Here is a 24,857-nt window from a genome sequence, read left to right as displayed (position 1 = left end):
AGTCACCACCTTGACTTTTGAGTACACTTCCACACACCATGCACAGAAAAACTAAGGAAGCAGCTCCCCCGAAGGGAAATAAAACCACCATCCTCTAAAAGCTGCTAGACAAGTATTTCAGCCTGTGGAAAAAAGCCAAATAAAAGCATGTGCAGGCAACAGGCAAACTCTGGTCTAGTTCAACACCATTCAGGTGTACTGCCACAACCTGAGGACAGTCTCTGTGAATCACAACACTGCTCTCACAAGTGTCAGCATAGAATCTTTTAATACTTTACATAAAAAACTGCATACACTATAGTTTTATGTAAACATCATATACATCTCAGTTTTTGCCATGTCAGTTTATTAAAAACAGTCTCAGTACCACTGTTGAGGGAAGAGGGAGAAAAGTAAACAAACATAAACGGATACATTTGTTCTCTGAACCAGAGAAACACAAAATTATTTTCACCCAGGTTGGCCACCCTGTGAAAATAAGTTTTAAATAAATCTTGATTCTTTCAACTGCCCTTTAGTACTGAAGTTTGATGTACTCACTGAATAAGAAGAGTGCTTTCACCCATTTTTTTCCCAAGGCAAAAGTATTCAGTGGTATTATTTTGTCTTGTGTTGAAATCAATTTTAAACAAGACCCAGATGAGGTTACTGAGTAAGAATGTTTCCAATGCTACAGTGTTGTATGCAGATGACGAGTGCATTGAGTGTTTAATTTAAACATAAAAAAAGAGTCCACGAAGTTGTGCAAAGTAACTTCTTTTGAAAATAAACTTTTAAATAAACCCAAATCAACACACTTGCAGGAAACAACATCAAAAGTAAGGAGCAGGCACCAAGATCATAATATGGCAATGTCATCCCCTTGCTCATCCTGCCTCATCCATCAGGAGGTGGATGTCCAGCAAGCAGGACAGTTCAGCTTTACTTTCTGGCCTGGTGGCTTCTGCAGCTGGAGTCAGTTGAAGGCTCCTGTTATCAGCAGGCATCAGTCACTCAGGTCAAGTTCCTTTGCACAACACAAGTCCCACCTGGGCACCCCCTCCCCAGCTCACTTTAAATAAGCACCCCCTGCACTACCCCAGTTTGCACAAGACAAAAAAAGTAAGATATATACAGGCTTCACTTGGGATGACCCTCCCCTCCCCGTCTCAGTCTTCAGGGCACTAATTTCCACAGCAGATCAGGCTCAGGCTGAAACACGTGAGGGAGAAGCGAGAATGCTGCAGGCAGCCTGGGAGAGGCAGCCCCTTTCCCCAGCTCGCCTGGCTGGAGGCACATGCAGGCAGGAGGCAGAAGTCCCTTCGAGCATCTCAGCTCCACCGCCCTCCTCTTGCAAAAGAGAGGAGGCTGCCCGGGAGCAGCAGGTGTTGGCAAAGGGGCAGAGCCGGGTGCAACGTTTGCTCAGTCCAGTCTCAGCAGCTTTTTGTTGTTGAGTCCGCGACTAACTCACGGGGGCCGGTGGTAGGAGAAGGCTTCTCCCCACTTTATTCCCAAGATTCAGGGCATGCAATCCCCCCCTCCCTCTGTCCCCACGGCTGAGCAAGCACAACCCTTTTCGGCCAAGGCTCAAGGAGCGTGCTCCCTCCCTCAGCCCCCACCCCATCCACGGCCAGCCCCCAGCGGAGGGGGCAGGCAGATGCCGTGTGCGTGCATAACCCAGCTCCTCTCCACCTGCCAACAGGTGACCCAGGCGCTGTGCCCAGCGCCCCGCTCCAGACACGCCCTATAGGACTTTGCAGCAGTTGATGCAGCCGTTCTGGGTGCCGTAGCGCTTCTGCAAGGCTGCCCGGGTGGCCGTCTCGAAGACCTCCCGGACACCCTCCTTGGTCTTGGCCGAGCACTCCAGGTAGTCGTAGGCCTGGATGCGAATGGCCATGGCCCGGCCGTCCTCGGTGCGCACCGGCTCCTGCTTCATGCGGGCCAGCTCGTTCCGCACGTGTTCGTCGTTGCGCAGGTCCTTCTTGTTGGCCACCAGGATGATGGGGACGTTGGGGCAGAAGTGCTTGACTTCGGGCACCCACTTCTCTGGGATGTTCTCCAGCGAGTCCGGGCTGTCCACAGAGAAGCACATGAGGATCACATCGGTGTCCGGATAGGAAAGGGGACGCAGGCGGTCATAGTCCTCCTGGCCAGCCGTATCCCACAGGGCCAGCTCCACCTGCTTGCCGTCCACCTCGATGTCCGCCACGTAGTTCTCGAAAACGGTGGGCACATAGACCTCGGGGAACTCGTCCTTGCTGAAGACGATGAGGAGGCAAGTCTTGCCACAGGCACCGTCCCCCACCACCACGAGCTTCTTGCGGATGGCGGCCATGGCCAGGCTCGCCAAGCTGGCCTTGCCGTGCAGTAGGACGATGGCAGCGCCCTCCTCCCCGCGGCCGCCGCCTCCCGCTCCCTCTCGCTTCTCACAGGGCACCGTGGCGAGCCGGCCCGCGCAGGCAGGCGGGCGCACCTTCCTCTCTGTGCGCACCGGCACCGCGCCTCCGTCCCCTGCCTCGGGGGAGCGCTACGGCCGCAGGGCAGCGCCGCCGGTCCCGGAGCCCCACAGTAGAAGCGCTGCCGCCGGCTCTCACCCTCACCGCAGCCACCGCTCACCACCCGCTCCGCGCAGCCACTGCCGCAAGCTGCGGCCCGGCGCCGCTATTTAAAGGCACTCGCGACTTTCTTAATATAGCCGGCCAATGGGAAGGCAGGGAGTGAGGTCATCCCCGGCGGGGAGCGCTGCGATTGGCGGGCGGCCGCGGGCGAGAGGCGGGGCCGAGGGCGGCCGGGGGAGCGGCCGGGCCGGGGCGGCGGGGCCGGGGTCGCGGGGCCGGGGTCGCGGCGGGCGGGGCCGCGCTGGGAGCTTCGTGTTCCCGGTCTGAGCCCTCCCGGCCCCGGGGGATCCCGGCTTGGAGCCAGGGCAGGGTAGCGCCGGTCCCCGCCGCAGTCTCGCCGCTCGGGATGGCCGCTCTGTAGAGTCTGGGCGGACAACCGCCCAGACAGAAACGGCGATCGCCGCTGCGTCCCAGGTGCTGCTTTAAAGCCCGGGCAAAGTGAGCAGGGAGTAAATTGCAGGCGGTTGAATAAAACAAAAGCTTCCGCTAGGTGCTGCTGGAAAAGCGCTCGACCCCCTTCCTTAAAAAATTCATTATGTTCGACTGTCGCCAGCTCTTGGCCAGAAGGGAACGGAGGAATTGTAAACCGGGAGAAGCAGCATGCTTGAACTGAAACGGCCTTTGGGTTTCAATTTACAGGGATAGAGGAAGTCACAGCAATGAAAACACGAACGTGGAAAATAAAGGGGCGCCAAACACTGTAGTGCGTTTGCACTAGTTTGTAGCTTAGTTGCTGGGAGGGCAGGGTGCGAGTCCCTCCATAGGAGCAGCTGGCTGGGCTGGGCTGGGTGCTCGGGGTCACACGGACACCGCCGGCAGCGTCGCGCTGGGTCCCTCTTGCACCTATCGCTGCTCAGCCGGGTGCTGTCCCAAGCTTCCTGCCTGTGAGCTTTTCCATACAGACGATGTCCTGTGGCTACTGCCTCTCGGTGTTGGATCCAAAGTGTCCCGTTTTCCTACCCAGCCCTGGCGTTAGTGAATAGCACAAAAATGAATGGTTTGTACAATATGGTTGTTATTAAAAATTATATTTTAAAATACCCACTTGGAGAATGAATGCATCACTGAGTACATCAAATTGCCTGACAAGTTAGTTGCAGCAGAGCGTTACAGAGGGGTGTGTGTTAATAGGGCAAAAGGTTCACTTAATCCTAGACATTGAAATAAAATTCATTTTCTGTGATATCCATTTCTCCCTGTCAAAAGAGCATGTCCCTGGATGCTGATGGATGAATTTGTACCTTGATCTTACTGGGGTTTGTACAGCATATTTTATTTTAACATAAAAAAATTCAAACTGATTTTTGAAAGAATCCAGCAATAAAGTGTAGACATTGACATCGGTGTTCTTCAGTACCTGTGGCCTTCGAGCAGGCCAAATTTCTGATTTGCATCACCCCTTTAAATTTGTTGTCACTGCTCGCAGGCTTAAATCCTTCACAAAACTGTGTGGAAATCACCCCCATGCTGCCATGTCCTCCTGGCGATGGAGCACTGGCAGCTTGTAGCTATCTTCTCCACGATCCCAAGCACGTCAGGCCGTTCGGAGCGGCAGACAGGACGAATTTGCGGTGAATTTGCGGTGAATTTGTGCCGTACAACGCAAATCCCCACGCCCCGGCCGCTCCCCCGCGGCCGCGCTGCGCTGACGGCGGGGGCCCGGCGCCCTCTCGCGGCGGCTCCGAGCCCTGCACCGCCCTGTGCCTGTTGGGCAGGAAAAATCCAGCTCTGGGGCGGCGCAGGAGGAGCTGCGAGTGCCTCATCCGGCGCCAGAGGTGCTGCTCAAATATACTTCTGATTCCGTTTGTATTTGACTTTTTTGAATCATGCCTGGGTGTGTGTTTGTTTGTTTATTTTTAGGAGCAAAACGTTTCATCCAAACTGTCTGCTGGTCCCAGCGTCCAAATTGTGTTAAGGAATTGCTCCACAAATGTCCAGCTAACCCAAGTCAAACCCACAGCAGGAAGTTTTCTGGTGTCTGAGCAGTACACATATATTTTCAGCACCCAGTTTTGGTCTGAGCCGTAACTGCCTCATTTTCTAGTGAAGTCTCACATCTCTAGTCTTGCACACAGTTGTATTGAAGGGAAAGGGCCTGATGTTTCATCTCTCACCATGCAAGACAGATTTCATCCAAGGCTATGTAATTCCTTGACCAAGGGTTTCAAATGCTTTGTAAGGTTTTTTTCCAGAGGCATTATATCGTGAGACTCAGCCCTGTGACCAGTTCAGGCTGAGATCACACTCCTTTCACTGTCCTAGGGTAAACTCCAGCAACAGCCTCTATGGGGAACATCTAAGTCACTGTGGTTATCACACATTTGCACTTAGCAAATGTATCCAGCTCACGTATTCTAGGGCTGAATTTGAACTTTATGTTGTAGCTTTTATATTATCTGCATGAATCTGCACGATATGCTGAACTATAGTTCTTTAAGCAAGCTGAATCTTCACTTCTAGTTATCCCTAAACATGCACTCTTTAAGCAGAGCATTAGTTCTGCTGCACCATGTACATCTGTATGATTGATGAAGAAAGCATGAAGTAGAAGATGCAACTTGTTTGCTTTCATTGCTTATGCTGATGGTTTTGAGATTAAAACTCAGATTTTTTTTTTTAATTAATCCAATTGATATTTTTTTGTTGCTGAGAAGACAATTCCTGTCAATTACTGGAGATTGTTTCCAGATTATATTCCCCCCCCCCACCCCCCCCCCCCCGCTCCTCTTGCTAAACAGATTTTCTGAAGGGCATGTCTGTAAATCAGATAATTTGTATGCAAGCATAAATCTGTACCAAAAGCATGAAAGCTCAGTGGGGAAGGCAACCTTTCTCCTTTTTGCCAAGAAGTAGGCAAGTAAGTACATTGCCTGCTGTGGCATAACATGCTGAGGGGACCACGTGTGTTCTAATGGCACACTGAGTCCTGCATGCTGACTTGTAATGCTGGCATCAGGCATCCTGCAGTCCTCATGCAGGCAAAGCTTCCCGGCAAAGTGAGGAAGGCAAGAGGCAGTGAAATATGAGCAGTTCACAGGGTAGTGCTCTGATTAGATGTGAGAGAATGGGCAGAAATGGTGAGTGTCTGTCTCTCTAAGCTGCTAAGAGTTTCTGACACATTTAGGAGCCAGAACACTTGCTATGTGTCACAGCAGGTCTATTGCTTTCCAGCGTACCTGGAGAAAAGCAGAGTTTAACTCTCAGAACCTCTTGGGATCAGTGCCCTCAGCAGACAGGCCAGACTGATCTACCTAGAAACTGGAATGCCAAGGCACAGCAGGAGAAGGTGAAACCTCTGTATTTCCATACAGAGGTTTATGCTAAGTACAGTGCACATGAAAGCACACCATCCCAAAAAGAAATGCCTTCCTGACTAAAGAGCTGCATGGGATGCACTGGCATTGCTCTTCCAGGGAACAAGAAAGGTCAGTCAGAAGCTGTTGATTTAATTGTTTCAAGTTCTTATAGCAAGACTATAAAATCATACTTTAATAGGACTCAGGAAATATGGGCTGGCAGAGTAAAATTATACCACTACAGTAAATTAAAAGTGGCCTTTTGTCTCCAGCTGAGTTCAAATTAAATAAAAACAAGTTCCTCATCCTTAGGCTAGACTTTTTAGACCTTCAACCCCTCATCTCAGTTGAAGAACCCTTCTGTAGCTGTATGAAATAAATGAGCTGACCACATAACTGTTACAGATACTGATCATGTTACATATCTACATCAGCAATAATGCCTTTGGAAACAGTTCTCTCTGCAGAGAGACCAAACTAATCCACCTCTGGTTCCCTTTGTTCTCAGTTTTTAGTGATTGCAGACACCTTGCACTCTTTGTCTACCAGGAAAACTGAGACAGAGTAAGAATTGCTTGTCCAGTGCCAACAAGTTAGCAGGGAATTCAGTCTCTGTATCTGGAGTTCATGACAGAATGCTTAACAGTGGAAAGTTCTTTCTCTTCAGACTCTCCAGTGGATGTACTTCATTCCACTACTTTGAGGATGGTCAGACACTGGAAAAAGCTGCCCACAGTGGCTGCAGAGTCTCCATCCTTGGGCATATTCAAAACCCAACTGGACACAGTCCTGAGCAGCCTGCAGTAGTTGATCCTGCTCTGAGCAGGGCAGGATGGAGTAGATAACCCTTCCTCACCTCATCCATTCTTTGATTCTGCAATTCATTCATTTGTGATGCCTCAGCAGATCTGGAAAGTGATGTTTCGAGGGTCTCTCTGGCAGGTCTCCTCCTGTTTGACACTCCAGCACTGTCAGCCCACGTTCCACCGCGGAGTTTGGCACACTCAGTTCTGAAGTGCTCACACAGGATGAGTCTTTCGCAATAGGAACAAGGAAACTTCTGAAGTAAACATGTTGTGATTTGTTAATGATTTGTGTAATTTCCACTTTACTGCCAGTAAAGTAGACTTCTTTAAAAAACAATGATGTCATATGGTTCTCCATGTAGATTGGTTGGCTATATTAAGATACATTAACCTATTGCTTTAATTACTGTGGTCTTCATTATGGTCTTTGAAGTGTGGTGGTCAGTTCTCTCTGCAGGGGAACCTGTCACCTGAGGAAGCTGAGGCAACAACAATATTAGAAGAAACTGATCTAAGAGAAGGCGGTTGATGGTGGAAATTACTATCCTGTGAGTCTAACAAACTTCTGTTTCTTATAAATTAACCATAACTCTATGAAGACTGAGAACACTTTCTTAATTCCCACATGATAACTGAGCTATGGGCAAAAGCAGCATGGATGCACACAGAAGAGCTGTTGCCATTGTAGAATTCCACTAACAGATCATGGCAGGAAAAATGTCAATAAAACTGATTTGGAAAGTTGTTCACTGCAGTGTTTTACATTCCATGTCACTCACAAAATTAAGTAATTCAACTTAAAAAAATTAAATCTGTTATGGACTGAACACTGACCGTAAACAATATCTGAGATGATAAAACAGAAATATAGGGTGCTGCAGGAGTCTTGGTTACATCCAGATTTGGCTTACACCTTAATTTTTTGATTTATAATATTAGGCAGGAACAAGGTAGTCACAATTTCAGAAGATTCTGATACCAGAGAAACTAAAAGGGGGAAAAAATAGGAAAGAAAGGTAAGACAGGAGTATGGAGAGAAAAAAGGAGATAAGGGAAATTCCAAACTAATGAATTTCTCTCCTCTCCTCCTTCTACCCTTCACAAAAGCTTAAAAAAAATCCCATCTTTGGAATACGTCATTTTGTACTTCATCTTGATTTTCAAGGAATGGCTGCTTTTAGGAGAAAGTTAGCTGTAGTTGGAGATCACCCCGCTGGTAAAATATGCGTCGTCTTTGCTCTGTGTCATGAACACCTTCCCAGGTCCTATGAGCCAATGCTGACACTACTGACACAGACATAGATGGGAAAGAAATTAAACTCATTCTCTTGGATATGTCAGGGAAGAATGCAGTCGGTTACCGAGATCTCCGCTCAGTGTTCCACAAGGATGTAGACATCTACTGGTGTTATTTTAACGTGCTTATTCATGGACAGGACTGGCTTACAGCAAAACATCCTTGATTTTTGGGTTCCAGAAATCAAAGTGTTCTGCCTCAGAGTACCTATTATTCCAGTGGCTGCCAAGATAGAACTAAGGTATTAAGAAGAAACTACTCCAGGCAATGAGATAATTAACACTACAGAAGAAAAAGCTTGGGCTGCTAGCATTGGGGCATATGCTTACCTGGGCTGTTCTGCCAAGACAAAAGAAGGTGATGATAGAGGCCTGGAGATCATTAACCAATGTGCATTACATGAGGAAAGGAGGAGAAAGAAACACTACAGGCACTGCCAAATTTTGTGAGAAGTGAACATTATTTTGTGATTGGATTTCATCCTGTTGAAAGGTAAGCAGATACCTTTGTTGCTGTTGATTTTGTGCTATAAAAGCTGCTTTTATGTTATAGGAGGAAAACATCCCTTATCTGCAAAACATCACACTTGAGTAGTTGGATTTATTTCCTTCTCCATCTCCAATACAGGCTGAAGAGAACAAGTCTAGGTTTGACATGTGGAACCAGTCTTGAGAAATGGAAATGACCAAGCTACCATTCTCCATGGAGGTTTTTCGGTCAAGGGAAATACACACAGACTAGGACAGCAACATAAACCAACAGTAGTGGGACAAGCATGAGAATGTGTTTTAGTGAATCTAATCCCAGGTTCCTGGTAGCAAGACTTAGTGGCAAACAGCTGTGCTGACAAAGTTTCCTGGTACGCACTCCCTTCCATACCCTTCCTTGAAGGGTGTCCTTAGGGAAGGGTGTCACCACACAGGTATCCAATAGTCTGCTGTGCTAATAGCAGTGGGTTTCTGACTGGCAGAGCAGGTCTGGTTTTCTCTAGGATTCATTTGTAGAGCTGGCCTGGTCTTGGTTCAATATATGCATCAGGAATGCAATGTATAGCATAGAGCACAATGGAGGCAGTGCTATCTCCACCTCTTCTTCAGGCACAGGTGAATAAACTGGGGTAAACCAGCCTGGATCTGGAGTAGGATAGTCCAGTTCATGATTGAATTCCTACCTTAAAAGTTGAGAAAAATACTAGACTTCAATTTCTACACTTCTTTGTTCTTGTGATCTAAATGCATGTTAAATTTTTCTGTCTTTCCGTAGCACTTGCAGGCAGAAGACATGAAGAAGAGGGAATGCCAGCAACCATACTGTTGACTTTGCAAGTCATTAACAATCTGGAAAGAGACTGAGACACACTGTCAACTTAAGCAGAATATCTCAGAGAGGCACAGAGGTAGACCAAAATGGAAAGACTTCGGGTGCAACTCTCCACCCCTCTCTTCTGAGAAGCACTGAGTCCTGGCAGCCCAAAGAACTGAGTTATGGACTGAGATTAAAGGCACAAGGCTGGAAGCAGGCAAGTAATGTGACTGAAGGGTTTGAAGGCTCATGCTGAAACACAGAAATGGACAGAGAAATATTTTAAGGTAAACCCCTTCTGATCCTGAAGTCCAGCACTAACTGAGCGTAACTGTCATGAACCAGGAGAACATGGAAGTCTGTTACTTTGTTTTGCTGACTTCCACGGTGCTGGTGTCATCACTCTGGCAGCCTGGTAAAGTTTCTCGGGGGAAACAAAATGAAAATAAAGGCAAATTTCTAAACTGATTATGCACCTGGAGCTGTACACTTTGCAAAGGAGCTTTTCCAGGTGAGACACCTAGCAAAATACACACATAAGATTTTTTTCTTACCCACTCTTCCCACCAGTATTTGTCTATTGATGATATCATGGGTAGAAATATTGGGCCTGGCCAAGTATTCAGTATTGGATGGGTTGCTGCTTTCCTTCTCCATCACTTTTTGGTAGCAGTTTTGAAATCCACAGTCACACTGTGCCATGACTACAAATGCTTCAAGGATGACATTTTCGAGAGCACCTTTCTTCCAAGAATCTCTGGGCACTTTTCAACATGAATTACCAGCCCATCTCTGGTGCTAAGTAGGTGTTATTTCCATTTTCAAACTGAGAAGCTTAAACTGCTGGCTAAAGTAACTGTGAATCATCTACTTCTTGGAGCTTTCTTTTTCTTGTTTTCCATGCTCTTTCCTTTTTGTCACCTAGGCCATTCTTAACCTCAATTTGCTCTCCCCTCTGTCTATAATAATCCCCTCGATGCAACCTGATATTGTACCCAAACTTTAAAACTCTTCCCCCCATGCAACTTGGACATGTGTGCTGTGCATAAGTGCTCTCCTGATTCAGGTAGTAGCATCATTAGCACCTTTCAAAGAGCTGTATTTATGTAAATAGGTTTAAATTGTTATTTCCATTTTGTATGTGGATGTGTGGGTGGGGAGGATTAGTCTGCAGATAAGTTAAAGAGCACAGGTGTCTCGGGTGCCTCTGATGTGGAACACTGAACTGGAGAGAGGCAGTTTTGCAAAGATTGTAAGCACGCACTGCTCCCCTTGCTTGGAAAGTTCAGACCACTTGGGTGAATCAGACCTCACACTACCTGATGCTTAGTAGGACACTGGGCAGCATATTGGCTGGTGTCTGTTTTCAGTCTAAATAAATAAGTGCTTTCCTCCAGAAAGGTGTTTTGTTCAAGATAGGGGTAACTGGTTTCTTTCCCAGTATTCACTGTACATATCTCTGAATTAAACTGTTGTTACACTTACCTTAGTTTCTGTTTCTTAACATTAACTTTTTTGTTGTTTATTTTATGGGAAATAGAAAGTTGGCAATCTGTTTCCACTGTATACTCCTCTGCAACTGGAAAAGAGAAACTCTGGGGAGGTTTTTCATAATCTTTTGCTAAACCTGTATAAAGTCACTTTTTGCCACTTCTATCAAAAAATCAATGATCTCCCTCTGTATCTGGCTCAGAGCACTTTTTCAAAAGCTCTTTACTATGAGGCTAAGAGATCCATTTGGCTGGAGTCTGTATTTTAGGGCATTTGTCTCCCATGAGAAATACAGACTGGATAGTTTCCTGTTCTGTATTTTAGCGTTGTTGTGCGATCTAGAAAGAAGGGGATATATCCCAGCAGTCAGTGTATTATCCTAAGGCATCTGTATCTGGGGTTGCTTCTCTATTCCACCTCAAGCTACATCTGTGTGGCTGTACAGAAGAGGCTGTGCACGTCTGCACTGCGAAGTAGCTGGGAGGAAGCAATACCCCATGGCAGCACGGAGCTCAAGGGGTGCTCGTTCAACTTTCCCACTTAGGAATGTGTCCCCAGGATCCTCTGCAGCCTCCAGCGCAGGTACACCTGCCAGGTGATACTGGGCTCCTACCTGCAGGCCTGCTGGCATGGGTATTGTACTCACTCATGTGAAGAGCTCAGACATTAGCCATGGAAGAGTTAGAAAGTCTGTAGGAGACCAATACTTGGAAAGTGATACATGCCTGTATCTTAAACTTGGAACAAAAATCAATAGTGATGAATCTGTACAGAAGCAAACTGCCAGCACTCAATACCCAGGCGAGGCTTGAGCCAAAGGGCTCTCCTCTAGTGTAAGTCATGCTGCCAGTGTTGGAAGGGAGAGGAGAAGAGGGAAACTGTTTTATTACCTTTTTTTTTTTTTACTTTTGTGTATTTAAATATTAAACATGAGTATTTATTAGGGAAAATAAAAAACAAAGGAAATAAGTACTATGGAACAGAAGATGGAAATTAAATGAAGTTCATACATCATTCAACATGGCCATTTCTAAGATTAAATACACTATTTGCTCCCCATCACCACAGTTGTCTAATTGAAACAGCAGGGGAATTCATACTAAATTAGGTGAATATGACGATGTACAGTACAATTCGGGATTTCAGCAAAGCAAATATGCATATAAATGATATTGATGTATTCAGCAGAAATAAGAATAAATAAATAAAGCCAGTACATAACAATAAGAGGGCAGTACGTGAGAGCAATTTTCCATTTTCATTGCAAAGATAGGTTATGTATTCCATGAAATAGTGCTGTAGTAACCTGCATCCTTAAGACAAGCTCTTGGACACTCATGTCTTGAAACATCTCCTGCAGATCCCACTTGATAAAGGACCTGACTTCCCCCCATAGAGCTCTACAGACCATGATAAGCCACAAAAGCAGTGACAATCTGGAATGTGTTCTGTACAGAGATGTAGGAAGAAGCTGTAAGCTTCAGAGATATCTACAAAGTGATATATCAGCAGTGCTTTAGGAAAAACCTCCCTGCACAGCACCCAGTACAGGGCTTTGGAAGGAGGAGTGATTGGAACTGAGCAAAGCCCCATGTGTTCTTTCCTTTTCATTACCTGTTTTGCAGATGCAGTGGAGAGAGGGTAATATGTCTTGCTTAGCAAGACCATTCTCCATTTTGTATTAGTTTCTTATGTAAATATATCTTCCTAGTGGACAATCTATCAGTCTACCTACTAATTCATCCGTTTACTCAAAATTATCTTCAGACAGGAAGCATGTTACATTTTATGAAAATAGATTCTCCTAGGCTTTTGTCTCAGTTTTCTTCATAATGTCTTGCCACTTAAATTCATTTTGTGAAATGTACTGCATCTGTTTTAAATAATTCATCATTTTGTACCTCTGCAATCAATCAGAGAGTGTCAGAGTGATATAAGAGCCTGTAATTTGTTATTATAGTTTGATGGAGATACAGGGCTGGATCATGGTTTTCCTCCACAGCAACTCTGAGTAGCATGTGAAAAGGAAGAAAGACTGCAAGTTATTTGCCAAAAATAGATTCTATGTGTCCCTAAGGCCTTGAGAACATCTCTGCTAGTGGACTTGCCCATCACTGAAGGTATCTCTGCGCTGTTGATGTGTTCACATTTCAATCTGCTCAATTGCCCAACATGTGCTTTATGCCAGCTACCTCCTGTGTCAGGGTGACACAGCTTTTGGAGAGGACTTGTCTCAGCACACCCCTCAGGCTGTGCCTGTTGAGGGGACAGATTGGTAGAGAAACATCCAGTTCATGAATCACATCCATGACTGGTTTCTGAGCAGTTCAATGCCATTGGGAGCAACTTTGTCAGCTCAGGTGTGGCTGAGCCAAGCAGTGTTGCAAGGTGGATATGCCTGGGTTCTGGGAATGGGGGATTTAGCTGCCTGTCATCATCCTGCTTTGACTGAAAGGGAGTTTGTAAGCTTAAAGGCATTAAAAGGACCATTTTCTGTCTTTCAATCCTTCTGCTCAGGCAGTTGGATAGCTTTGGCAGAGGCTATCCTTGGCTCCAACCCAGCTGCAGGCCCAAGTGCACAGGTCACTATCACAGGCTGACCAATCCAGTGGCCCAGTAGAGGCAAGGCTGCTGCAGGTCCCTGGCTGCAGCTGCAGGTCCACAGGAACACTCAACACACACACACAACACAATCAGCTCCAAGGGCCTCATCCTGTTCTGCTCTCTGGCAGATCATGATGGAAGCCCATTAATAAAATACCTATTTTTTTAAAAATATGTTGATATATATTTTATATATATGTATATATTTATATGGACATCTATACAATGTGTATGCCTCTAGCCACTATCCTGAGACACTCAAGTCTACACAGTAGCTGGTCCCTGAACCCTCTCATCTCCAGTTGGCTCTTGCACAGACACACACAGTCGCGTCTCCCAGCTGACTTCCAGACTCCACAATAACCCCAGTAGCAGGCCAGGACCCCCTGGTCCCTCCAGTAGCCAACATACAGATCTCTGGTGCCTCCAGCATCCAAACCAGGCTTATGGTTGCTTTGATGTCTGTCTCCTAAAGCCTTTTATCCTACTGACCAGTTAGTCCAGCTTGACATTCACCAGTGATTCACCCCCAACACACATGTGTACACAGAGTAGAGAGTCCCTCACCCATGAAAAGCCTCCGAAGTGGAGTTCAATGAGAAGCCAGGCCCTTCTGAGCAGGTGCAGGGCATGGACAGACAGACAAAGCAGCCAGCCAACGCTTGACATGCCACTGGCCCCTTTTATCCCCTTGTCATTGTGTTTTCCCACCCTTATTCCTTCCCAAACCACCAAGATCCCTCCCTTTCCCCGTGGTTTGTTCCTCCTCTAAACATCCCATAGTAAGTCTTATGCAATTCCAAGATGCTCCTCCTCTGTGTCCCAACTGTGTCCTGTACCCCTTACCCCTCTCAGTCCATAGAGCCTTTCCCTTTAGCCCCAGGCTGAGGATCCCCAGGACAGCCCTGGGAGGGGCTGCACCGGGGCTCATGTCCCCTGCTGGGGGTTTCTGGGGTTCTCCCCCCCACCTCTGACCCACCTTTTCCTGTGGCCAGGCTTTAGTCACACTCCCCAGCCACCATGGGAAGGCACTTTTGGGTCTGGCTCAGGCTCTGCCCATCATGGACAGCTGCCTGCCAACACTTACCCTGGAGGGAAGTGAAATGTAGCTGTGCTTAAAGCCTTTGGCAGGTTAAAGCCTAAATAAATATTTATCAATGGCCAAAGGTAGAAGAGAGAGATAATAAAAATGCATCTTTTGGAAGGCTCCCTGTCCACCAATTTTCTGCAGGAAGGTAAATTTAAATTAATGTTGCACTTAAACATTGCTTTGCTTTTAAAAATGATGAATGGGCCCAGGTACATTTCCAGTGACCTGCTGTAAACCTGGTACACACTGCATCAGTAGTAAATTGCCAACAGATGATGATGCTCTGGAAATACGAGGGAGGCAGCTCAGACTTTTTCTAGTCTTCATTCAAGTCTCATCGGAAAGAGCACACTGGCTTCTTTCCCAACAACTGGAGATCAAAATCCACAGGACTTGGTCAGCCTCTGCCATGGTTGTCAGAGCATCAGCGTGGTCCCCCTCACTAAACCAACACTTCAGCCTCATGCAGGAACCACAGAGGGAAGGGCGAGAGAATGGAATGAGCAGGATCCAACATCACAAAAACAAGTTTGTTATTTTCTTCCACTACAACCCAGACAGTTGGATTCCCATTATAATTAGACAGATAAAGAAAAGCATCGTGGTAACACCTATCAGTCTTTTTTGACACACTATTATGATGATTGCCATATGGATCAAGAGAGGAGTTTGCAAACTCAGCACTATCTTTTTGTTATGTGTTCATACGGTGCCAAACATCAGGGGCTGTACCACCCCAGAGGAGAGGGAGGTGCTCCTGCTGGTGACAATGTTTTGTGACATCCCTTGCTTCTGTCTGGCCACAACCCAGTTGCTTGAAGACCATGGCAAATCATCATGTCCAATAAACTCTGTTAACCAGAGATCTCCCCAGATTCTCAATCTGTCAGGAAAAGACATTAATGCACTGCCAGCCCCACAGTGGCTTCCCTACATGGTCATCCAAGACCCCTGGGGAAAGAAAGAGCCCAGGGACAATCCTTACTCACTTTGACTCATTGGGAAACCATCCACCCAGTGCAGGATCTGGTCTTGGCACTCAGTCTGCTGCCTTATCTCAGCTACAAATTAGTGTTAAACATAAATGTTATTTATCTCTAATTATTAAGGCGATGTGTAACAGCACTCAGGAAAGATCATATTGGTGTGTGTCTGGATGCAACCCAGCCCTCCCTAAATCATGCTGAAAGCTGACTTCCCTCCTGCTGTAAGCAGATTACTTCAGTCTCAGTGTTGGTACATGAGGAGAAGATTTGTTACCCTTCTGGAAAATCAATAGGCTCTTGGCAAACTGGCTTTGGTGCTGTTAATTGTCCTGATGGCACCATTTGCCCATCTACCAAACTGCAGCAGGAGAACCGCCCCACCTGAAGGCCCAGCCACAGACCCTCTCAGTGGCTGCAGAGCCCTGGCACAGCTGGGTTTGCACCTCTCACTGCATTTGAACCAAGCCCAGCTGAAGGTATAGGAGGATCTGGGGACTGGGAGTGCAGAGCTCATGGAGGGCTTTGCCATGTTTCCATAGCTATTTCTGCTCCATGTCTGGGGCAGTGCCTCTGCCTGGTGCCCAAAACTGGCTGAATGTTCACAGGAAAAACAGAGGAGTCAAAAATGCTGAAAATTCCAGATGCCTGAGGCAGCACTGCTGGTGTGTGCAGCTCCTCAGAGCCTCATCAACATGCAGAGGATGGAGAAATCCTATGGCAGAGCTCACTGGTTATGGACTGTCACTATGAGGCTCTGGTGTGAGTGCCCCACCTGCCCTGCGAGGAAGGGTCTCTGCTCCTCCTCCTCCTAACCCAGCTCAGTGCTGCTCCAGCAGACAGGAGCAAGAAGCTGTGGGAGAACCTTCTGTGCAGGGCCAGGACAGGCTGGAGAGGCTGGAGTTGAACTCCAGGAAAGGATGGATCTGATGACAATCTGTAGCACGAGCAAAGGAGCGCTGGCCAGGCTCACAGGGGCATTGCAGAAGTCCTGGCTGCTGCCTCTGGAGATGTGCTCAAAGTGCAGCTGCTGCCCGGCTGCTGGGATGGGGAAGGGACGGGGCAGGACCCTCACACCAACGCACGTGGCCCCCCCATCCCATCTGCCCGAGCTCTGCGTTCACCCAGTGCCAGCATCGTGTGGGACCTGCAGAAAGCCAGGCTGGGCCCAGCAGGCTGGGGAAACGGGCAGGGGCAAACGGCAGTGCCCGACTTCCTCTCGCTCCGCATTAATCAGCGCTTTTCTGAATCACAGACGTAGCTTTGTCTGTGGGATATCAGCTATGAGATTCAGAAATTAATTCAGCTTGGGAGCTTTGGATGACTCAGACTGCTATGAAAACACCCCAGGGCAGAAATGAGATGTAGGGAAAATTCACCCTGGGGGTGTCTCTCAATGGACTTTAACTGAGGATAAATTTAATTTGCAGAACTGAAACATATTTTATTTACTTTTTTAAACTAGCATTTTAAATTGAAATATTCAAATACATAATCAAGAGGCTCTTAATGGGTTGCTTTTATTGAAAGAGAGTTTGTTTTAAATTCCTCAACCTCAGAGTCCCAGACATATTTCCTTCCCCAAGTGAATTCTCTGTTGAATTTCTCTACTGCATTAATTATGAAAATCAGAATTCAACAAATAAACAGACAAGATGACACAGCACTGATGTTAGGCTGCCCACAACCTAACCTGTGATCCTGCTGGAAGTTGTCTGTAAGTCTCAATGGAAAAGCAGTATGCAGTAGTCATATGTGCTTTTAGGAGTTTGTAAAGACAGAGCTCTTTCTCATGCGTCACTGGGCTCCCAAAGATGGGTCTAAGTTATAACAGCCCTTAGAGTTCACTTAACTCTGCTGCCAAATGTCTGCCTGCAAGAAAAAAATACATACATTTTTGTAGCCGGAAAAATATCAAGGCAAAGGATTTGAAACACTGAGCCATATGGACTCCTGCCTTAGCTCCCTCAGTGCAGCAATGCTTCATTGCAATCAATAAATGTTTCATCATCATTTCTGGTGCAGGGAGGCTGTAAGGAGCCCAGGCTCAGTTCTTGGCTCCACTATCTGCTCTCTGTGAGCTTTAAGCTTTGTTTCAGGTCAATACAGCAGGACTCAGTGCCCTGTGTTCTTCACAAAATGCAGGCTGTGTGCTGTGGACTCCCACAGAAGAATCAGAATCAGAGTACTTTGGGCTGGAAGGAACCTTCAAAAGCCATCTAGTCCAGCCCCCCTGCCATGAGCAGGGACACCTTCCAACTAGATCAGGTTGCTCAGAACAACAGTTGCTGTTCAACCTAACCTTGAGTGTTTCCAGGGATAGGGCACCTACCACCTCTCTGGGGAACCTATGCCTGTGTTTCTTAACATCCTTATTGTAAAAACTTCCTTCCTTATAGCTGAATTGATCCTCTTTCAGTTTGAAACCATTGCCCCTTGTCCCACTGCAACGAGCCCCTACTAAAAAGTCTGTCCCCATCTTCCAGTACTCTTTAGGTACTGGAGGTTGCTATGAGGTCTCCCAGGAACCTTCTCTTCTCCAGGCTGAACAACCCAAACTCTCTCAGCCAGGAGAAGTGTTTGAGGCCTCTGATTATTTTTGTGACATCTTCTGGCCTCACTGCAACAGGTTGATGTCCTTCCTGTGCTGGAGACCCCAGAGCTGGATGCAGGACTGTGGGTGGGATCTCACCAGAGCGGAGCAGAGGGGCAGAATCCCCTCCTTAGGCCTGCTGTCCATTCAGCTTTCGATGCAGCCCTGGATGTGGTTGGCTTTCTGAAATGGGGTGTTCAGGACAGCTCAGGGTGCTCCACTCCCTGGGTGTAGGGGATGGACAGGCAGCAGACTGTGGCAATGGAAAGGAGTGGGCAAAATTTTGATGATGCCTTCACTGCTGGGACGCCAGTGCTGATGACTGGGAGCTGGAGGGAAGCCAGACAACTGTATGTTATGAAAGAAACCCCGACAGCAAAATCTGGGGAAGGATCTGGGGAAATTCCTTCCAAAAGAAGGGCCTTGTGCTGCAGGACACATCTGGATCCCATTTGTTTTCTGTCTTCTCTGGAGATGCATCAGACTGTTTGAAAGCTCCTTGTGACCCACCCAGCCTGTGAGAGACAGGAGCTGGATCTGGCTGTGTTTTCATAGATTAAAGTCTGGGATGTGACCAGGGGCTGCAATTCACTTGCGGGAAGAAATTCAGAGAGACCTGTGTGTCTTGCACTGGGCTTTGGGAGAACCTCAGCAGGAAGTGAGGGGCAGTTTGGCCACGTCTGCCCCCAATATAGCACTGCTGCAGCAGAGGGGGGCTGATTTTCAGGCTTTGTGATTAATGATGCAGGTTTTATATCAGGTTTGATTTTCTTGCTTTACTGGTGGTTGAGTGTGGTAGCCGATGAACACACATTACAAGGGACAGCGAGTTTTCAGTAAGACAAGTCCCTAGTACCACAAGAACCACTTCATGCTAGGGTGACCAGAAAGGCTTCTCCCAGGACGCTTGTTCTGTTATGTTAATCTGTCCCAGTTTGGATTCCCCGGTTGGCTGTCAGCCTCTACCCCTTGTCACTCCCCCAGAGTTCCCCACTGGCCCCCGTTCCCTGGTCCTGCCTTTTCCCTGCCCAAGGATAAAACTCTGAGCTTTGGGATCATGTTCGTATTTGCCTCTGCACCCTTCGACAGTGCAGCAGCAATAAATGCTCCTGCCAGAACGCACACAAATGCCCTTCTCGACTCTTTGCTCCCGACTGTAGCACTGAACCCACCCGTGCGTCTGTGGGGGCACACGGCACCCCACAGAGCCGGGCAGGGACAGCAATAGTTGAGCCTGTTCCTTCCCTACACCCCCCAGCAAGTCTAAGCCAAAGCCATCCCCACAAAATGCTAAGATAGTGTCCTGGACAGTGTGGATCCTCCCACGGAAAGGATGGTCAATATCTCAGGGGCAACATGGGTCCCAGGACATTGGTTTGAAAAAAGCCAGATAATACAACCTAAAATAACCCTGGAGAATTTGCTGCTCCAAGTTGTAACAAAGAGACAATGGTTGAAGCACCTGCTAATATTCGAAGTGCTTTTAGGGATTAATTAGCTGTTGCTGATGCCCTTTGTGACTGACTACATCTGCCTGGGACATTGTCAGAGCCATCAGTCAAAGTTTTTGCCCTTCTGAACTTTATTTTCTATAACCTCTTACAAACTAGAGCAGGTATAATGCTTTACATGTATTCTTTGCTATGCAAGATTTATGATATGGGATAGATATCTCCATTTCCGCTTAAAGCCATAGAAAACATCTCTGTGGCTGCTGACATGTCATGAGCATGCATCCAAGTATTCCCTACAGAGGATGCAAGGGAAGGAGATGCATCCTTGTGGACAAGCCCAGCTGGTGGACTGATAGCTCTGTTTTTCTTCTGCCCCATGAGGAATGTGCTCCCCTGCTGGAAATGCTGGAAATACCTGAGGAAATGCTGGAAAAGGAAAACTGGATTTGTTTGCCAGTCCCATCTCTTGCGAGAAAACAATCCTGGAAGGAGCACTGTCCCACAAAGCATTTCCATGGGTCACAGTTTGCAAAGCCCTTTGAACTGCACAGTAATTGGGGCTCCAGGGTGTAAACTGCATCTACTGAAAACATGAATGTGTTTCTTCTGCACAGTTCAGGCATTGCATGGCACAGATGTGCTGAGATAGTCTCTGGCAAATGGTTTAATATTTGAGGGGGCTTCTGCATGTGTACAGCAAAATGCGGGTCCTAACCCCCAGCTACAGCCTCTTTGTGTTAGGAACCAACACATCTTCAATAAATGGTAACTTTCTTCCACCAAAACTCCATCTGCAGAAGAAATATATGCAATTAACCCTTCACCATTATCCCCTGTGTTTATCTGTTTGCACTCACCTTGCATAATGAAAGAGTCAGATTCACTTTGTGCTCAGTTACGTAACTTGAGCCTTGAGTTTTACTCTGTGGGTTTCCAGCAAACCCTGAGCTCAGCTGGGCAAGGTCCTGCCTGCTCCGGGAGGCAGCTCCTGCTTCCCAACCAGCTTTGATCTCAAGACAAGACAAAGAGCCAGGTTTTTAAAATGCACTACAAAAGTACCTCTGGGGGTATCCAACTCCAGCACAAAAGCATTTCATCTGGATTTCCAAAATGACAGGGGGATGGATATGTTTTGAATACAGCGATGAATAATTTAGTTTTCATGAATTTGCCTGACTTCACAAGGACTCATCCCGATTTCAGCCTGAAATCTGCCTTCCTTTCTACTGCTTCAAGCAAAAAAAGCCATGGCCCTTGAGAGAATCCCCTGTCCCAGGGCCGTTGCTGCAGCCCAAGAGAAGTGTCCCCGATGCTGTTCAGCAGGTGGCTCTGGTGGTGCTGTATCGTGTGAGCCTGGGGTACAGACACAGGGACAGATGGACACAGCAACCAGGAGGCCACTACTGCAGAAGGCAGGACTTGTTCCCTTTTATCCTTTCACTTCCAGCCACAGGACTGCCCTCTCCCTTGCTCCAGAGCTGGCATCTGTCTGACTATGACCAGAGCTGTTTGATCTCACTCTCCTGCCCCAAAAGATGATTTTCTGTGATGTCAGTGGAGGAAACTGGCTATGGGTGGGCAGGGGCTGCATGCAGCTGTCCATGGCAGCACAGTGAAACAACTCCCTGGGCACGGCAGACCCCATTCATCGGTCCCAGCTCTTTGTCCTGCCCAGCGCAGGGGAGGGAAAGGCTGATGCTGCCGAGCTCTTCATCACCTGACTGCCACTGACACCTGCCAGCCCCGCTGTCCGCTACGATGTCACCTCCCTGCCCCTCGGCTCCCAGGACCCTCTCACCTGCCTTGGGGACAGCAGACATGGGAACTTGTCTGAGCTTAGGGGAGATCTTATTGTTCTCTACAACCACCTGAGAGGAGTTGTAATGAGGTGTGAGTCTCTTCTTTCAAGTAACAAGTGACAGGATGATAGGAGATGGCCTCAAGTTGCTCTAGCAAAGGTTTAGTCAGATATGAGGAAATATTTCTTCACTGAAAGGGTTATCAAGCATTGAAACAGGTTGCGCAGGGATGTGGTGGAATCACCATCCCTGGAGGGATTTTTAGCAAGTGTAGATGGGGTACTTAGGGACATGGTTTAGTGGTGGCTTGGCCATGCTGGGTTAATGGATGGACTCGATCTTTGAGGTCTTTTCCTACCTAAATGATTCTGTGATTTTAAGGAAGCCAATGTTAAGCTGAGGTTTCAGCCCACAGCTGTGCAACGCCCTCCCCATCATCCCCACCTGTGCCAATGGCTATTCCAACTCCCCCAATCCCTGTCCTTTGCCCATATTCAGGACTCCTGAATAAAGTATTTTGGTGCTGTCTGAGGGGTATTTTGCATTGTAAACCTGAGGGATGCTACTTTCAGCACAAAGTAAAGCAAATGAGAGTGCAGGCAGGGGTTCACTGGGCAGGTTGGCAGCACAGCCCTTGGGGCAGGAGGAGCAGGAAAGTTTGATGCTAGGGGACCTTGAGAGAGAGGACCCTTTGGGAAGATGGCGACGACTGCAGGGGATTTTTAAGGACCATTTCTGCTTCCACAGTGGCCTGGAGTCCAGGCAGCTCCAAGGGGATGAAAAGTCACCATATGCTTCTTTGCCCATGCGTACACCTGGTGCATGAGAACCCTGGTAGGAACCCACAGCAGGATCTGGTCCAAGCTTTTCGTCTTGCTCCAAGGGGCATAGCTCTCTGCAGGTTTTGGGGATCCCAGGGTCCCTGGTCCTTGGGATAGTTTGCAGCATCACCTGGGTGTGCTCAAATACGTCCAAGCTCCTCTGCACTTTCTTGCTGTGCATGAGGCATGGCTCCTGCCTGCAGAGTACCCACATGGCCCCAGTGGACTGGGAGCCATCCAAGGACACCAAAAGGGTGGCTCAGCTGGTACAACTTACCAGAGTGGCCCTTCAGCCGGAAGGAAACCCTCCATATTTTCTGCAGATTCTGTACACATAATATAGATTGTAAAAGTATAGGTAAGAGGGACTGCTTGGCCTAGGGAGAAAGAAGACTGTTGGCAACATTTGATTCTCCTGCTTCCTCTTCAGTGAGATGAGATTATTTCCTTTATTTACAAACATGAATGAACTAAGCTTCACAGCAACTCACCCAGGCTGAAGTCTCATTAACCCAATTTTAAACCAGGTGGGATGTGAGTAGAAAACTGAGCACTCAGAGCCCTGAAGTAAGGCCACAGCAAAGGGAGGAGGACAGCAGGACCAATACTCCGAGAAATCCTGAGGGCAGCTCTGGATTCCTGATTCAGGAACTGCTTGGGGCTGTGCTGGTGCTCCTTGCGCCAGGGCTTGTACCTTCTCCTGGAAATCTGTGTGCATTCTGGTGCCATCTCTTCAAAGGAACCATGACCTGCTGATGATGTTTGGCAACCACAGACTGAGCAATTGAAAAAGGCAAAATACCAAACTGTTGCTCTACTTTGTTAATGACACACTTATGCTGTGGGAAAAATAGGTTGTGAACTGAAGAAGAGGCCCAGAAGGTACAAACAGAAAGGAAATCAATTCCTGCTCCACAAAGAATAACTTATTCTGTCATTTCAGAACTTCTGGGCAGACGTCTTTGCTGTTTGGGTGTTGTCCATGTCTGGATTTTACATAGGTAATTCAGACAGAGAAGCCAAGGCTTGTATGTACAGTAATTCTCTTTCAAGTTACTTCTCATTTTCCCTGTTCTCAGCTCCCCTGCTGCCTTTCATGTCAATGCATGGAAACCAGGGTATAGTCCATGAAATTAAGCAGTAAGGACTGATGTCCGGCCTTTAGAAGGAAAAGATGATCATTTATCTGCCAGACACTCAAGCCATAGGGTTCACTGCAAGTTCACAAACCTAAGACCACAAATTTTTTTTTATGATTGTGGGGGTGCATCCTTTTTTAACAAAAATCACTCCTTCATGAGGAATGAGTCACATACACAAAGATCCTGACAGTATTCAACTAACTAATCAATAAATGTTAAAGTGCAAGATGCAGATCCCCCTGCACTGCTAGTCTGAGTCATCCTGATGCTGGATTTATCACAACCTAGACAAAGATTCTAGTAACAGCACCAACTGTACAAAACAAGGGTTTTTCATTCCCTTCAACTAAGTCAGCTGGAGCTCTTAGAAGTGACTGACTGAAAGGGTTACACATAGTGGCCTGCATTAGGAAAGGTAACTAAGCAGTCCAAGGGATGTCAGGGTCTCTGTAGACTTGACACCTGTGAGGGCACACTTGGAATATTTCATTCAATTTTCTGGCCCCTTCCCAGTTCAAAAGGAAAGCAGAGGAACTGGGAAGAGTTCAGCCAAGAGCTCCCAAGACAAGGTCCAGAGTACTTTGCCTACATGAATAAGCTTGTTGAGTCTAGCAAAAAGAAAAAGAGGCAACATAACAGCAACCTACACCTCCATGAAACAGAGTTACAAAAAAGCTGGAGCCAGCCTCTTTGGCAGTAGAAGATGATACAGGGAAGGGCAACAGCCACAAGCTACAGCTCAAGATGTTCAGATTGAACTTCAGCAAAATTTCTTTATTCGGAGAGCAGTGCAGAGAGATGGTGGGCTCTCCATCCTCAGTGTTTGCCAAAACATGAAGAGACAGAGGCACAGGTAACCTACTTAAGCATGATAATAGTCCTGCTTCAAGAAAGAAGTTGGACAAGAGACCTCCAGAGGTCAGTTCCAACCCACACTGGAATGGTCTGTAATTCCCAGAGCTGGCTGTACTTATTTCATCTCTGAAGAGGGAAGATCTACAATCCCCTAAGTGTGATGACCTGGAGAGCAAGTTAACACTGCTGAGAGGGTCCAGTGAGTCCTTGTTTATTCCCTACTTCCCAGGAAAGAGCAGCAGAGACTAAACACCAAATCCTCTGCACTGTCTGAGAACTGTTCAGATAAACCCAGTCAAATCTAAGTGAGTGAACTGTGTTTCTTGAACAGAGGAAAATTAAAGTCCTCATGAATTCTGCTCTGTCCCACCCAAGTGGAAACTTGAACTTGGGCATATGAGCATGTCTGACTAGAAAATCACCAAAGGAGGATTTTCTGTGCTCTCTCACACACTGGACTGTCTTTTACTGTCTCCAGGTGCAGCCCATCTCTGAGGCTTCTGAGGAAGTCAGGAAAAAGCCCGGAATGCATTCAGCTTTGTGTACCAAGGTAAAACACCCAACTGGTTGTCATAGGCTGAAGGATGGGATTCAATTATACTCACAGTCTTGAGGTGAAGTAGAGATCTTATGATTATTTTGAGGTCAATGCTGATAGTCCATTTTTCCTCTGAGCCTGTGAAGAAAGGGTCTAAGCACAGGTCACAGGGATCTGGAGCTTTGGAAA

At 47.2% G+C, this 24,857-nt stretch overlaps 1 protein-coding gene across 1 annotated transcript; it reads right to left on the bottom strand.

Annotated features, from left to right (window-relative positions):
- Nucleotides 1–249: 249 nt before the first annotated feature.
- Nucleotides 250–2,627, bottom strand: RHOB (ras homolog family member B). Its single transcript, XM_010393269.3, has one exon. The coding sequence runs from the start codon at nt 2,312–2,314 to the stop codon at nt 1,724–1,726; it is 591 nt and encodes a 196-aa protein (XP_010391571.1). The 5' UTR covers nt 2,315–2,627; the 3' UTR covers nt 250–1,723.
- Between the last annotated feature and the right edge of the window lie 22,230 nt (nt 2,628–24,857).

Source organism: Corvus cornix, chromosome 3 (assembly GCF_000738735.6).
Source record: "Corvus cornix cornix isolate S_Up_H32 chromosome 3, ASM73873v5, whole genome shotgun sequence".
Lineage (NCBI taxonomy): Eukaryota > Metazoa > Chordata > Aves > Passeriformes > Corvidae > Corvus > Corvus cornix.
The sequence above is the reverse complement of the archived record's forward strand: the minus strand, read 5'-3'. Positions and strand labels throughout refer to the sequence as shown.